This window comes from Lacerta agilis, chromosome 2 (genome assembly GCF_009819535.1).
Source record: "Lacerta agilis isolate rLacAgi1 chromosome 2, rLacAgi1.pri, whole genome shotgun sequence".
NCBI classification, from domain to species: Eukaryota; Metazoa; Chordata; class Lepidosauria; order Squamata; family Lacertidae; genus Lacerta; species Lacerta agilis.
In genome coordinates, this window is record NC_046313.1 from 66,838,372 (window position 1) to 66,853,066 (window position 14,695).

At 41.1% G+C, this 14,695-nt stretch overlaps 1 protein-coding gene across 3 annotated transcripts in view; it reads right to left on the minus strand.

Annotated features, from left to right (window-relative positions):
* Positions 1 to 489: 489 nt before the first annotated feature.
* Positions 490 to 14,695, minus strand: part of USP4 (ubiquitin specific peptidase 4) — a 35,863-nt gene continuing 21,657 nt past the window's right edge. For 2 of the 3 annotated variants that reach the window (XM_033140564.1, XM_033140563.1), the window contains 9 exons: positions 10,881 to 11,072; positions 9,829 to 9,917; positions 9,282 to 9,500; positions 9,119 to 9,189; positions 8,471 to 8,586; positions 7,157 to 7,306; positions 5,469 to 5,572; positions 3,434 to 3,522; positions 490 to 2,710 (listed from right to left, as the gene is read on the minus strand). In XM_033140564.1, coding sequence (XP_032996455.1) covers positions 2,591 to 2,710; positions 3,434 to 3,522; positions 5,469 to 5,572; positions 7,157 to 7,306; positions 8,471 to 8,586; positions 9,119 to 9,189; positions 9,282 to 9,500; positions 9,829 to 9,917; positions 10,881 to 11,072 — 1,150 coding nt within the window. In that variant the 3' untranslated portion in view covers positions 490 to 2,590. Of the gene's footprint in view, positions 2,711 to 3,433; positions 3,523 to 5,468; positions 5,573 to 7,156; positions 7,307 to 8,470; positions 8,587 to 9,118; positions 9,190 to 9,281; positions 9,501 to 9,828; positions 9,918 to 10,880; positions 11,073 to 13,216; positions 13,341 to 14,695 lie in introns of those variants that run through there. The other variant, XR_004425992.1, reaches the window with a different exon arrangement.

Here is a 14,695-nt window from a genome sequence, read left to right on the forward strand (position 1 = left end):
CCCAGTGTTTTCAGAAGCAATTTCCAAATAAAGCTAATTTTGATCAAACTTAATTGTACAAGATACTACTGTGCTCTCACAACCTTTGTATATAGTGCTGGTTTTGCAATGACTATTTCCTTTTGAGGGGGGTGGGAGAGAGGAGAGAGATATATATCTTTATTTACAGACAGATTATATTTTTTGGAATTATGCATTTATCTACATGCATATCCTGGGCACATTTATCTACATGTACCATGATTTTTAAAACACAAGTCACTTGGAATCCTTTGGGTAACAAATGAGTAACAAGTCTAAATAATAAATAAACAATAATAAAATTGCAGAGCACCATTGTATTACAAAACATACTCTTCTGCAGAAAATAAAGTTCCTATAACATTTGGAGTGTTTCATACAGACCACCAATTAAAAACTAGAGATACAGGTTTGAGTATCTATTTCAAATCCCCATTCACGATACAGAAAAAACAGTCCACACCCAAGTGCAATCCACTCCTTTTTAATTTTTTTTCCTTTTATACAGTAAAGCCAGTCACTTACAAAGTGCTAGTCTAAAAACAGATTTTGACACTATACAGAATGTACACACCAGCTAGGATCCAGCCTGGTCAGAGGCAATCCAGGTTCCCAATACCATCTTTACAGCATTTAGAAGTAATTTAGTTCAGGAGCCCAAAAATCACCCAAACACAAATGTGCACACTATCTGACCATACAGAGCAGTGAAAAGATTGCTGCAACAGTATGGAACAGAAATACATATGGTTACATTAAATTGCTCTTTGCTTTTAAATATCTGTTTCCTTATCTGTTCAAATGTTACATTCCAAAGAAAATATAACCCAGAAAAACAGGAAAAAACAAAACAGTGCAGTGCTACAGTTTGAACTTAGCCTTTAAATAATTCCAGCCCTAACCCCACCCACCAACCCAAGTGTGCAGGAAAATAATATCCAGTTGAGACAAGACCTCAAATCAATTAAAGAACCTGGAAGCATTAGCAACTGAACCAAACAACTCAAATTTCAGTGTTTAAAAAGGACTATCCTGGAGAACATTAATAGTACCGGTAATCTCTGGAAGATAGTGAGGAAAATGCAGCTGACAGCAATGAGGATTCCTCTGCTCTATAAGTTAAAGAGAACACGATCACTTTTAATCAGTTCTGCTAAAATGATGTGGCCTGACGATGCCACTGGCTACCACTTGCCTGGCGTCATGCTGATAAAGATTAGCACAGAAGCAGTCTGGGAGAAGAATATTTCTTAGTTTGCTGAAGGGAATTCGTGGGAATGTGTTCAGAGCACAAAAGTGAAACACCTTTACACAGGTGCCAAAATAGTTTCAAAGCCATGACACTAAATGGTAAATGTCTTAAGGTGTCATAGCAGTGTGCATGGGAATTCCACGGTGTTACCTGAAAGCTCCTTTCCCAGTAGGTTCTTGTCTATCATCCTCCCTGGAGGAGTATAATCATAGGTCGCACCATAGAGAATAGGCTGTGGGTAGGAAGAAGTCAAACAACATTTACTCCTGCCATCTCTCAGCCAATAAGAAAAAAATACTAAGGAGGTATGAGGATAGCAGTAGATTACTAAAAGAGAAATGAAATGGCTAGAAAGAAAAATGGTGTGTCTGAGACCACCCAAAAGGACACATGCCACTGGACATTGATTCCTATGCAGCCTTCAAGAGATGGACTCTGAACTTTTCATGGTGTGGCTGAAAGTGCACTGAAATAGAAGACAGTTGACAGCAGAATTTCAAAAACTACCAGGGAAAGTTATTTTAGCTCCCCAATGAGACACTTGAATAAAGAAGCCTTGTGAATGCACAATATGTAGGTTACCATGTGAACTAGATCAGGAAGAAACTCAGAGCACATATGTCTCCAAGTGAGTTGGTGTGAAGAACAGGCCCCATGAATACTGCTGCTGGAAAGGATGGGGTGGGTGAGAGTTAATATTTGGGATGGATCCTAAATAATTGTTTTATTAGTACGCAACAAGAAAATGTGGGGATTGTGACTCTTGTATGGGACACAATGAGCCAGAACAAATAGGCAATTTTCTCTTTTTCTTAAAAGCACACACAAGCTCACCATGCCATGTCAGCAAGGGACTGACAGCAACATAGTGCCAAAATGTGCTGTGCAAGATTGGAACTTGTGCCAAATGTTCACTTCTCTTTTACTCTGGAAACATAAGCACTCAGGCATCTTCTGCAATGCATGGAGCTCAAACCAGAGTTCTACTTACAGTAAAGTGTTGTTTCCTCTTGCAACACAGCTCCACTTTCATGCATTGCTCCAGTCATACAGCATAGCTCCTGCTTCCACACAAGTTTCTGCCAGGCTACACACAGTCAGATTTAGATAACACTTTATTGAATAGCTATTTGTTTAAAAGCTCTTTGGCTATGATATACCCAAGTCCTTGACATCTTATTGCTTCCCTATGCTATCCATAGTTACTGCTCACCGAGTCCTTCAGTACTGAAACTCCTGTTTGATTCTTACAAAAATCAGTTCTTGGATGCATTTTCAAATTCGCAATATGTCTTGTTTAAACCCCACCACATAGGTTCAGTTTGTATCCATGCCATCACATTCCTCAGATTTCAGCTCAGTGCTTATGCAAGGAGCGGGGTTTCCCTTGAGCATGCCATCTCTACGTTGGTAGAAGAGGACATATGCCGCTTTTGTCTGCAAGGCAAGGTAAGAGAGATAATGGGATTAAATTGTCATCAAGTATGCACGCAAGAGAAGTCCCTGTACCAATACCCTGTTCTCTAGTGGCTGTGTAGACCCAGAGCAGCCTCCCACAACTTGGTGCACTCTGCATGTTTAGGACTACAACTCTCATCATCCCAGACCATTCACCATACTGGCTGGGGCCAATGGAAACTGTAGTGCCACATCTGGAGGGACCTATGTTCACTACCTGTGTTCAACAGAAATAGATAATCCAGCACTCATCCCTGAAAGTGATTTAGGCAAACAGTGTCAAGAAAGTCTGACCAAGTCAAGCAGAGCTGCACTCAGCTCCATCTTCCTTATGAATTTCCAGGTGTATGGCCTCAATTATTTTTAGAAAACACTCTGCACGTCCATTCCTACCATGCAACTGTGCCGATTTAGCAGCTGCATAAACATTGTTAGGGAGTATGGGGGGGGGGATGAATCTTAGATCTCGTGCCTTTTTTAAAAAAATGGTTCTTAAGCTCTTTGCTTACACAGCAGCCAGGCACACTGAAAAGTGAAGTGCCAATGAAATCCCAGTGAACCAGCATCTTAATGTGTAGAACTATGCAGCGATGAAAATGTGTATTGTTGGTCTGAGCCTCAATTTAAGTACTCAGCAAGCCTCTGTAATTCTAAAAGTTACAGAGTACATCAAGGTATACTCAGTTGACTTCAAATACATACCACAATTTGCTCTTCGGATGCTGGAGACACACTGCTATCATCAAAGTAGTACCATTTGCCATTCACTTTATTCTTAGCATATGCAGTATCTACCAGGGAAGCAGAAGAGACACAATGGACTTGTTTAGAGGTACAGAGTGAGATTTACAAGTGCTGATAGCCCACAGTTCCATTTAACAGTAGCTTTTTTTTTTGTTAAACTCAGTAATCAAAGGCCACTTTGTGCCTAACTGACAATGGCCAAAAGGAGCATGAATAAATCACGAAGAGCCATTAATAGTTTGAGATTAGAAAAACATTCTGATTTGCTATCTGTGTCAAATACAGTGGTTCTGTTCTTGTATCCAGTTCTGTTATTGTATCCAAGTTGGCAGGGAGGTCACGGCAGAGCAACAAGACTTTCTCTGCAAAAAAGCTCGCAAATGCCTCACAACTGTGTGTCAAATTCATATTTAAATTTGGCCGTCTCTCTAGGGAAGTTAGAGGCCTGATTATACCTAATTATACTAAAAAGTTGCGCCGGGCAAGAGCTAGCGGATGCAATGGAGGCTGAGAAGTAAGACTTCTTAGCAGCCTTCACTGCCATCTCATAGGCTTTCATAAGCATCCTATAGGATGTTACTGACGTTCCGTTGTGGGCACCCCGCCATACTCGCTCTAGCTGTCTGAGGTCCCGCTTCACTTTCCAGAGGTCCTCAGTGAACCAGGAGGCCCGGTTTCTGCGGGGTCGCAGAGGGCGTCTAGGTGCGATCTCATTGATGACTGCCAAGAGCCGGGTATTCCAACCCTCAACAAGCTCACCCAATGAGCCGTCAGGGGAAGCAGGATCCCGCAAGGCCTGATGGAATCTATTAGGGTCCATCAGCCTCTGTGGGCGAGCCCAAATAGGATCAACACCTAAGCAGGGAGGGGCGGGGGACGGAAAGTCAATTCTGGCTTTCAGAGTGTAGTGATCAGACCATGGCATCTCCATGAAGGTGGACATGATCACTTCTGCGCCTGCCCCAAAGATCAAATCCAGCGTGTGGCCTGCTTTATGTGTGGGGCCTGAAACAAACTGGGAGAGCCCTAGTGTTGCCATGGGAGACACCAGGTCCAGAGCCTGTGAGGAGGCCGGATAGGGTGGCTGCCGGTGCGCTAGGTGGCCAGTACACCAGCCAGACAGCCAAGCTCTCCTTGGTGCCCCACACCAGGCCAATACATTCAATGCCAGGGATCGATGACGCTGGCAAAGCCCTGAAAGAGCAATCTTCCCAGATTAACAATGCCACCCCTCCCCCCAGCCCACAGTCCATGACTGGTGGAGGACGGAGAATCCTGGGGGCACCATCTCACGTAGGGTAACTGTTTCCCCTTCGTGCTCCCAGGTCTGTCACGTAGGCATAGCTTCACACTTTTAATAACAAAGGTCCAATGAGCATTTGTGTGGTAAACACTCAACTCACAAGTTGTTTTTTAAGCCCCACCTCCAAAATGCACACTCATAGGGAATGGTGACTGCCTTTACATAATCAGGGATGCACAGGCATTGTTCAAAAGTCAAGAGCACATTTGAAGAGTTTCTCTTAGTCCTTTTACGAGGCAGGGAATGGAAGGAGCTTGATAAACCAGCCCCAAGTCAAGCCCTTCTTCAAAGAGCCAACTTCTCACCTGATGGAGCAGAGATCAACCCATTGTTCTGGACCAGTGGATGTCAACCAGTAGGAATAAGCAACAAATATAGCTTGTACTTGGAAACACATTCATATTAGGCCCTATCTACTTTGGCACTACATTAGTGGGCTGAAATCTGGATCACCCCTGCTCCTGTTTTGTGAAACCAGAGTTTAAATTTGTACAGTATTTCAACAAGTTGCAGTTCCATCCACTAGAACATCTTATCTGAAGGAGCAACTGCATTTTGCTGCCCACAGAGTACTCAATTCAGTTTTTATATGTTGGGTCTTCCACTAAGCTCCTTTTATCTTGCATATTATCTAATGGGCACATTTTGAAATTCTGCAGTTACACATCCAGAAAGAAAATAATTACTCACAGTGGCCAACACCCATGCCTCCATAGTGATTGGAAACAGCAATGAGGTCATACACATATGGGCTTGCTGCTGGGTCACAAACAAACTCAGACATGTTCAAATCCCTACAAGAAAGAGTCACAAGGGAAAGGTCAGCCAGCAACAACAGTGCAAGGTGATACTGAAACCTCAAGACAAATAAAAAGACTTCCATGAGCCCCCGGACAGTGCTGTAAGCACCCAACACTTCTTTTTTAAATACCAGTTATCCCAATATTTAGTGTCAGTAACTGACTTCACTGCCAACTCCTAGCAGGAAAGCCAGTTCACAATATCAACCTCAATAACCACACAGTGCTCCCCCAATGTCCCTGCAGATGCAGGAACAGACATTTCCACAATACACCACAAATGTAGTGACAATTTTTTCAGTTGCAATCAATGCTGGGTGATTTCCATGATTGCAACATTTGTGGGCAGTGGAAAGCCTGGCTTGCAGGAGGCACTGTACAAATGCATTCTCAAAGTGCATTGAGACAAAACTGTGTGACCTAACCTGAAGTAACTTTTGGGAGAGGTGCTCGAATATGGTAGCTTAGCAGTTGTTGTTCCGAGTTGGACTTATCATATATTCCAGTGCTACAGAATTACAGAGAAAATATTAGACCTCAATATCCTCCGGTGAACAGAAATAGCAGGTGGAAGATCAGGGCCAGGAACTTACGACTTTCTATTCTGCCTCTACTATACCCCACATCCAAATCAAGTCCTGGATGCATATACAGTAGTACCTTGGTTCTCAAACGTAATCTGTTCCAGAAGTCCGTTCAAGTTCCAAAACATTCGAAAACTGAAAGCGGAAGCCTCAATATGGAAAACTCAAAATGGAAGCCGTGTTGCCTGTTCGACTTCCGATGCGCATCTGAAAACCATGGCATTTACTTCCGGGTTTTTGGTGTTTGAGTTCCGAAACGTTCGACTACGTTCGAAAACCGGGATACCATTGTACAGTGGTACCTCGGGTTACAGACACTTCAGGTTACAGGCGCTTCAGGTTACAGACTCCTCTAACCCGGTAGTAGTACCTTGGGTTAAGAACTTTGCTTCAGGATGAAAACAGAAATTGCATGGCTGCGGCGCAGCAGCAGCAGCGGGAGGCCCCATTAGCTAAAGTAGTACCTCAGGTTAAGAACAGTTTCAGGTTAAGAATGGACCTACAGAACGAATTAAGTTCTTAACCCGAGGTACCACTGTATATGTCAAGGCTCTGACTGTGCAGCAGACTTAGGGAGAAATTCAACATCACACTATTATGATAGTTCCATTAATGCAAGCATTTCTGCATGCCAGATGGAACCATCTTCCCTCTTCTCCTCTCCTACCACACTGCCCTAGGGAACCACTCCGAGCTGGTGGAAGGCATGGGGGGGAGTGGGAAAGCCCCATTCTGTTGGCTCCTGCTAGTGCAACTATTTAGCTGAATCCAGCTCTTAACTTCTAGTGCACTATGTTGTTGTAAAATATTAATAGACCACTGAAGTGGATGGTAGAAAACTGTGACAGACATGCTTCTGTCTCCTCACATTTTGAAGGTTAAAATCCAACCTGTGTACCAAGGTTCTAGTTCCCAGCTGGGTTCTCCAATCAGTGAACCCAAATTATTTGTATTTCTTTTTTGCTCTGACCACCAATGCAACCAAAAATCCTACCTGATAGGGAATTCAACTACAGTGTCAAGCTTATCCCTCCAGTATCTGTTATATGAGAAGCGTTTTAAATGTACTACTAAAATACGTGGAAGTGACCACAGATCAAATTTCTTAGTGGCTTGTTGATGTTTCTTGCAATTGGGACAGTACCTGAAAGAACAACAAAGGGAAAGGGAAACAAAAATAATTATTATTCTTCCTCCTTTCTAATCTTTGAAAACATTTACATTTGTATATATTTAATAAACAAACCTTAGGGACAAAAAATGAATGTTCTAATACTGAGGAGACACAGAAACCACGTCCTGAATATAGACCAGGCTGGAAAACTGGATGTAACATCAAGTTCTGTTCTGGCATAACAGCAAGACAGCAGTTAGGAAAAGCTTGAGCTACCTTCCTGTCAAGGCCAGCAAATTGGATGTCCATCCTGATGAGGTGGCAAAGAGAGCTAAGGAACAATAATCAGATAAGAGGAAATACTGACAGATGGATTCTCAAGGAGCCCCCAACTGGACTGCACTGTGAAAATTCTGTGCCACTTTTTGCCTCCAATTTGTCTTCCAGTGGGTAGGGCAGTCTGATCCACCAGAATGTAGCTTCATGCTAAGTCCAGCATTTCAGTTCAGTCACAGGCCAGGATAGCAAGCTGGAAAGTTTTGCTTAAAAGCAAAGCCCACATCCAGAGATTGGAGGAACAGAAGAGATTTGTGCTGAAGAACCCTCCAGTCTACAGAGGTATGTGTGCTGAGGCAAAGTTATCAATGTTATAGTGTCCAAAGATAGAAGGGGGAGCCTAGGTGGCTGGCCTACATGAGTTTCCCAGCAGTATATTAGTTCTGTGGAAATAGTAGCTGCCTGTATAAACCTGTAAGATCACTTATATCATCTGGGGAAATTTTACTTATGACACTGTATCCTACAGATATCCTACAGGGTGATTACCTGGAACAGGTATTTTTGCCCAGGCTTTCCTTATAATAGGTTTGGACCCTATTATTGCTATTAATGCAACTGTACATAATCATATAAGCCTTCCTGTTGACAGCATGTTATAATTCTTATATGCATGTAGTAGAAGGAAGTTAGTATTTTCCAGAATATTAAAATTAATTGATTAATATTAATATTAAGCGCTGTTCTTACCACATGATTTAACCATATGAAATCAAGCCACTGACTAAATGAAATCAGTCTGAGCTACATTTTCTACATGACCTTCAGGGCAAAATGCATAGATAATATCCATGCTTTAGTCAGTTGCTAAACACAGTCCAGAGATGTTACTGCCATGAGAAAACACAGCAAACCTACCATGGATCATGTTCACCAAGTGTTTCCATAGTAGTGAACAGTTCTATGCAATCTTTCAGAGCTACGGTAGTTTTCTTCTTCTGTGGCTGAAACATACTGTTGTGTTTTTCAAATGCCTACCAAAAAGAAATATACATTATGTTTTTTGCTCAAGTGTAAGATGCATGTTAAACCTTCTAAAAATTAACACACCACACAGGAGAATACTTTAAACCCTTCTGTACTTATTGTCTACAACTTTTATTTCAGCTTGATTCTTTGCCGTCCTCCTCTTCTCTGGTAATGCCTCCGTACACTTTATACAAAGATGATACAATACCTTTTTGTAATCACATATATGATGTCAAGTGTGAGACAGGTAAAGACTTGGGTCAGCCGAAATGGGGTTTGCAAAGCTCAGTAGTAAGTGGTGTGCATAAACCTGAACCATCAGCTGATTACCAAGTCTTGAGAAGCCTTGTGCATGGCACTCTGCTGGTGCTGATAATGACCTGTTGTCAATATTCTATGACAATGCTCTATTTACTGAGTACCTTTATCAAAGCACAAAGGCAGAATAAACCACATAATCTTGCCTAAACCCCTGCCAACAGTTATAAGGGCCAGACTACAGCAGTGCCCTTTAAAAGGTGGGAGAACGCTAATCACCTGTGCCTCATGTTCATCGAAAAGCAACTTTCGGGTGTCAGAATCCCAATCAATAGCAAGAGTTGCATGAGCTGGAAAAGAAGAAAAGAAGAAAAGCATTAACATCATATAAATCTGCCAAAGATGAGGTCTATCTAGGATGACAATTAGAGGAGATACCTACAACTCAACTTGAGGATTTTCCCCTCTGTATTAAGGGAGTTTATTTCTGATGTTCCATAAGAGTTCACAAGACTGAAGCTGAAGAGATGCCTTCTGTGATGCAGGCCTTCCTTTTCCAGGTCATCCTGGGTGCAGTCCTCTGATTTGCAGGCATCTGTTTCTGATATTTTCTCCTTACTGTCTTCCTCTCCATTCTGATGTTCCATTTCTTCAACATCACCTAAACATATTTTAAAGATTGTTTTTCACTTTTGTTGTTCCTCCATAGCATTTATAATATCCTTTGTCTGAAAAACTAATGAGCAAATGATTACAACAGCAGCTTTGAAAGGAATGTGGCTAAATCAGAGAGGACCGGGGAGGAGTCTGTACCCAACTTTGCAAGTTATCACAACATGCAATATGCTTAATAGTGTCATTTGAAGAACATTTCTAAAGCACAGAAGGTTGTATACTACTACAGGATGTATACTACCACTGAGGAGTCATGTCTACTATTTTAGACAACACAGATTTAGTTAAATAATACCCATCTTAGGATAATTTACCTTCAGACACACTACTGGAGCCATTGCAATTCTCACTATCTGGACATCCTTCAGAACATTCTTCTTTTAAGGAAACTTTTACATAGCGACTGAAACACATAAATTATTTTTTTCATTAAACACTGACACAAGTGACCCATTATTGGAAAGGCAGGTACATTAGGAGAAAAGAACAATTAGTGCAAAATCTCCTCTAGATGTTGATGATTACAATTCCTACCATGCCTAACTGTTAGCAATGTTGACTGGAGTTGATGGGAGTTGGGTATCTATCTCATCTGGAAAGCAGCCAGATTGAAAGTATGATTATCATACACATAAAATAAAAAGATCCTTAAATCCCTTGAATTTCCTTGAAAATTGGTAAGATATGTAAAAGAAAACAATATGAAATAAGCAGATATGAGATATGAAAGCATAAACGATAACCACACACCTTTACAATTTTTCATTGATTCACTGTTTATGTTATACCACAGGAGTCTCCTCTTAGGATATAGAATGTTGTAATATAATCAACATTTTCACAAATGTGGTAACATCAAGATAAACAAACTAATTTATTTCAGTTCCTTAAGTTAATCATGCATTGTGTGATGACTACCAGTTTAGATTTGGGGTGTGTGTTTTTTTAGCAAAGAGAAATTCATGGAAGCTTAATGCAACCTGTATACACAGAAGAAATACACAGATAAGGGCCAGGACTTTCTTGTGCTGCTTCTGAGTTTTCAGAGGTATCTGGTTGATAGCTGCTAGTAACAAAAAGTTGGTCTTTGATCTTAGATTCTTTTTGGGTTCATATAAAGGAAGAGTTTCAACCAACCAAGTTAATACAAAACATTCGTCCGAAAATTCTACAATTATGGAAGTACCGTATTTGCAGTTTGAAACTCATATACTGATAAGCTACCAGTGGATGCAGAAAAGTAACAATTGGGCACACACAAACTAGTAACATCTAATAACAATCCTATTGTACAGTAACTGGAGAAACGAAGATGATTGCACTTAGAAATGAGTAAACTTATATGCCACAGAGGTCCTGTACTCACCTAATCCGCTCCAATATAACATTGTACAAGTGATCTAGGGTGAGCTTGTGTTTGGGTATAGCTATGAGTAGTGGTTGCCCATAGAGAACAGTCCCCGGAGCAGCACTGGATTGTCTTGCTTTCTTTTCTCTGAAGTAAACTGAAAGAGTGATGCATTCAGCACCATCTTCCGTTGACTTACAAACTTCGTATCTGCACAAAAGAGAGAAGAATAGTGAGCAAAGTTCAGTCCTTTCAGAACTGGTAAGAGTGTCATGCCAGTCTTAAGCATTCACACTTGGAAAAGTCATATTCTACACCACAGTTCTTAAAATAGGAGCTGATTTTAAGCTCATGACTGAATAAACCATTTCCTTTTCCCTTTACTTGAACAATTAGATACAGTTTTATTTATAAAGTGTCAAAAGTTACCAGGTAATGAGGGCCCTGCCTGAAGACATGCAATATAAAAAGATCTAGCGATCAGTCCTATGATGTTAACCCAAGACAGTAATTTGTACTCACAGGCATTCACAAACACCCATTAAACGAACCTTGGACAACAACTAGAGCCATGAAGAATTTAATGCTGTATGACATAGTACTGGAACAATAAATCAGTTTGCTAGGAACCAGGATTGTTTTTTGAGGAGTCAAGGAGAACCAGGTGATTGAAGGGTGCATAAAGATTGGGAGGAGGGGGTCAAAAGAATGAGAAAAAGAGTACAGGACCCATAGGGAAAAATGAAAAGACCTGTGCAACTCATCTGGGACAAAGAAAGTGAAGAAGTGGAGTACTGTTCCCTCAGGCACAACTCCAAAAAACAGCAGCAGACCAAGCCTCCTCATTATTGCAACACTTGCAATTGGTATCTTCTCTCAACACCTTCCATGAATATGAAAGTCTTCCCATCTACTAGCACTTCCACCATGCATGTAGTAGTAGCCCTACTCAGAATGGTGCCTTGTAGTGATTCCTCACCACTTCTCTGAGTGGCAAAACAGAGGCATTGTACCTACCAAGGTTACAAAACAAAAAGTCTTTTGCATCTCACACTGAAAGTAAACACACAATCTGTATGCATGAATATAGGGAGGTATTCCTTTTGCTGTACCTCAACATTTGGTGTCTGTGCATTCATCTAGATTTTTCAAATCCTATTGATACTGCCTAAGTAAAACCAACCAACCAACTGTACACCTAAGTACATAAACATTGCAACTGCCCACTGTTATTAACAACCTCCACAATAACCCTAAACAGAATATTATTGATATGAAAATATAGCTTAAATGGGTATTATTGGTTAGCTTAATGTGCGATGTTGCTACTTCGTTCTTTATATGTTGCTTTTCTTTCTTTTTTTACTCAAGACCCAAATTACAAAATGTTCATTTTAGATTTGGCCCTGACTTATTTTTCTGACTTCTTTAACAATGTTAATTTAGATTAATCTGAATTATGCTTCAATTAAGTTAGATTCAGACACTGCCCTTAAAAATTTTCTAGACCCCAAGACCAACCAATTTTGGCCACAGTTGCAAAAAGGAAAAAAAAAACCCCAAGTAGACAGCAGAGCCCAGCATCCAAATGTGGCTACAAATGATCCCTTCCTCAGTCTTCAGATCAGTCATTTGAAGAGTGGAGAATGGGTGATAACCCTTCCTCCTCATCTAATCTGCATGGATCAGCTAAAGAGGGGAGCTGCCTGCCTATGTATACCCTTTGTGAGTGTGTATATGTGAGTGTGTGGGAGTGGCCACGCCTACTGCTGCTATGTGACTCTCAGAGGATAGGCTAGGAGTGAATGTGTCCCTTAGGTCCCAAAATGTTACCCAAACCTGCTCTAAAGCAAAGAGCAGAATCACTCAAAACTATTTTGCTTCAGACTGTATAATCTCTAAGGAAGGCGCATTTCTAGGGTCAGATTTTATCTTAGCTTATAGTTGTATTCCACCACCCATCCAAACCCATTATCAGAGAGAAAACCAAAGAGTAATAGGATAAATCTTGTATTTCAGATACTACGTTCAAAATCATAGAGTCTTTTACCAGTTCCAAGCAAACAAGGGTAGAGAAACTATGCAAGGAAAGGTGGGCTGGAAACCAGGGTAAAGTGACTGGCATGAGAATATTGTGACAGTTGATGTCAGTAAGTTAAGTGTGACCTGCAAATCATTTTGGCAAAGTTTCATCAATTTTAAACATATATGCTGAATGCCTCCATTATCCAGGCTAAGATAACAAAGGCACTCAAACATATAAAATCTCTCCAGCCTCATATCCCAAGATGCTTCCCCTGGGAAGAAAAAACCTGACAAAAACTTTGCATATTTGTGCAATGATAGACACTTACCTGACCCCTCGTAGGCTGGCTCCATGCTCCAGCAGGATCCTGGGTGATGTGATATCACCATCATGGCACATGCTGGGGCTTTACATCGGAGCAGGAGCCTAGTTGGGGCGGAGCATCATGGGACCTAAGGGGAAAAAATAGTAAGTGTCTGCACTGAGTGCTGAATGCCCCTTTTAGTTTAGCCTGGGGGAATTCAGCACAAGTGACGCATGTTGATGTAGTTTTGCCAGATTGATTTGCAGATCACCTTTATTACAATCTGTCAACTGAACATTCAGTAGGAGAAGCAACTTTCCCTAGAATTGCTGATTCCAGGCAGCAACACTGCTAGACCGCCATGCTCTTATAAATGCTTGGACTCAAACTTTACATCCTCCTGCCACTCATGAATGCCTCCAACGCATCTACCACTACCACATTAACCAATCCTCTAACAACTGGTTAAATTATGTATGCAATACACCTGGAGAACAATTCAGCTACTAGATTAATACTGGAAATTCTTTGTTAGCTTCCAGCTACTGAAAAAAAGTGAAAAAATTTCCGGTATTTGCAATATGGTGTCAAAAATAGCACAACTGAAAAAGAAAAAAGGCAAACATGATAGAACAATTCAAGTTCCAAAACATATGAGATGCTGGAGATTGGTGATCAGCTCACCTAACTTTTCCCTCTCACTTAAAAACTGGGGGGGGGGGGGGAGGGATTCATTTTTGATCACCACAGTTGCCTTAAGGAACAAAGGTAATCTTTGCTCTGTGCCATTTTCCAGGTCTACATCATGCACATTATGAAGCTTCAAGCCCTCCAAGTAGAAATATTACAGGCACCTACATTTTAATGGCTACATATATATGGGTTTAGAATGCATTGGTGAGAGTTTATCACAGGAACAAAAACATATTCAATTTTTGCAGGATAGGGCAGACAGTGGCTGCCTGCCATATCTCAACAGGAATGCTATTCCACAGAACAGGGGAACATCACCATAATTTAGTGTTACATGCAGAAGTCTTGGTCTCCTACATACAAATCCCTTCTCCTCCTCGGGCATGGCTGTGAGGAAACTTTTGCTTCGTTTTTCAGCTAATCAAAATTACTTCTTGTATCCAAGCTGTGCTTACTATTAACTATGTTTTCAGGAAATAGCCAGGATCATGAACCACAATTTGAAATTCGAGTCTCTAAACCCTGATTAATGGTAAACAGCTTGTCTGGGTTTGGACATAACGAGTAACTATGATTAGCTGAAAGTTGATCCTCTTGTGACTACACTGGAGGAAACGGGAGGGAACCACATGACCCTAAGATTTGGACATGTAACACTAAACTAAGCTTTAGTAATCTAGGTGCTGCCATGAAAAAGGCTCACCCTTGCATTACTGCACACCATCCTTAATTAGTGGGACATACAACAGAACCTCAGAAGATGTTTGTAACCTATGGGTAGATATATGTGAATGAGGCCACTGATAGCTG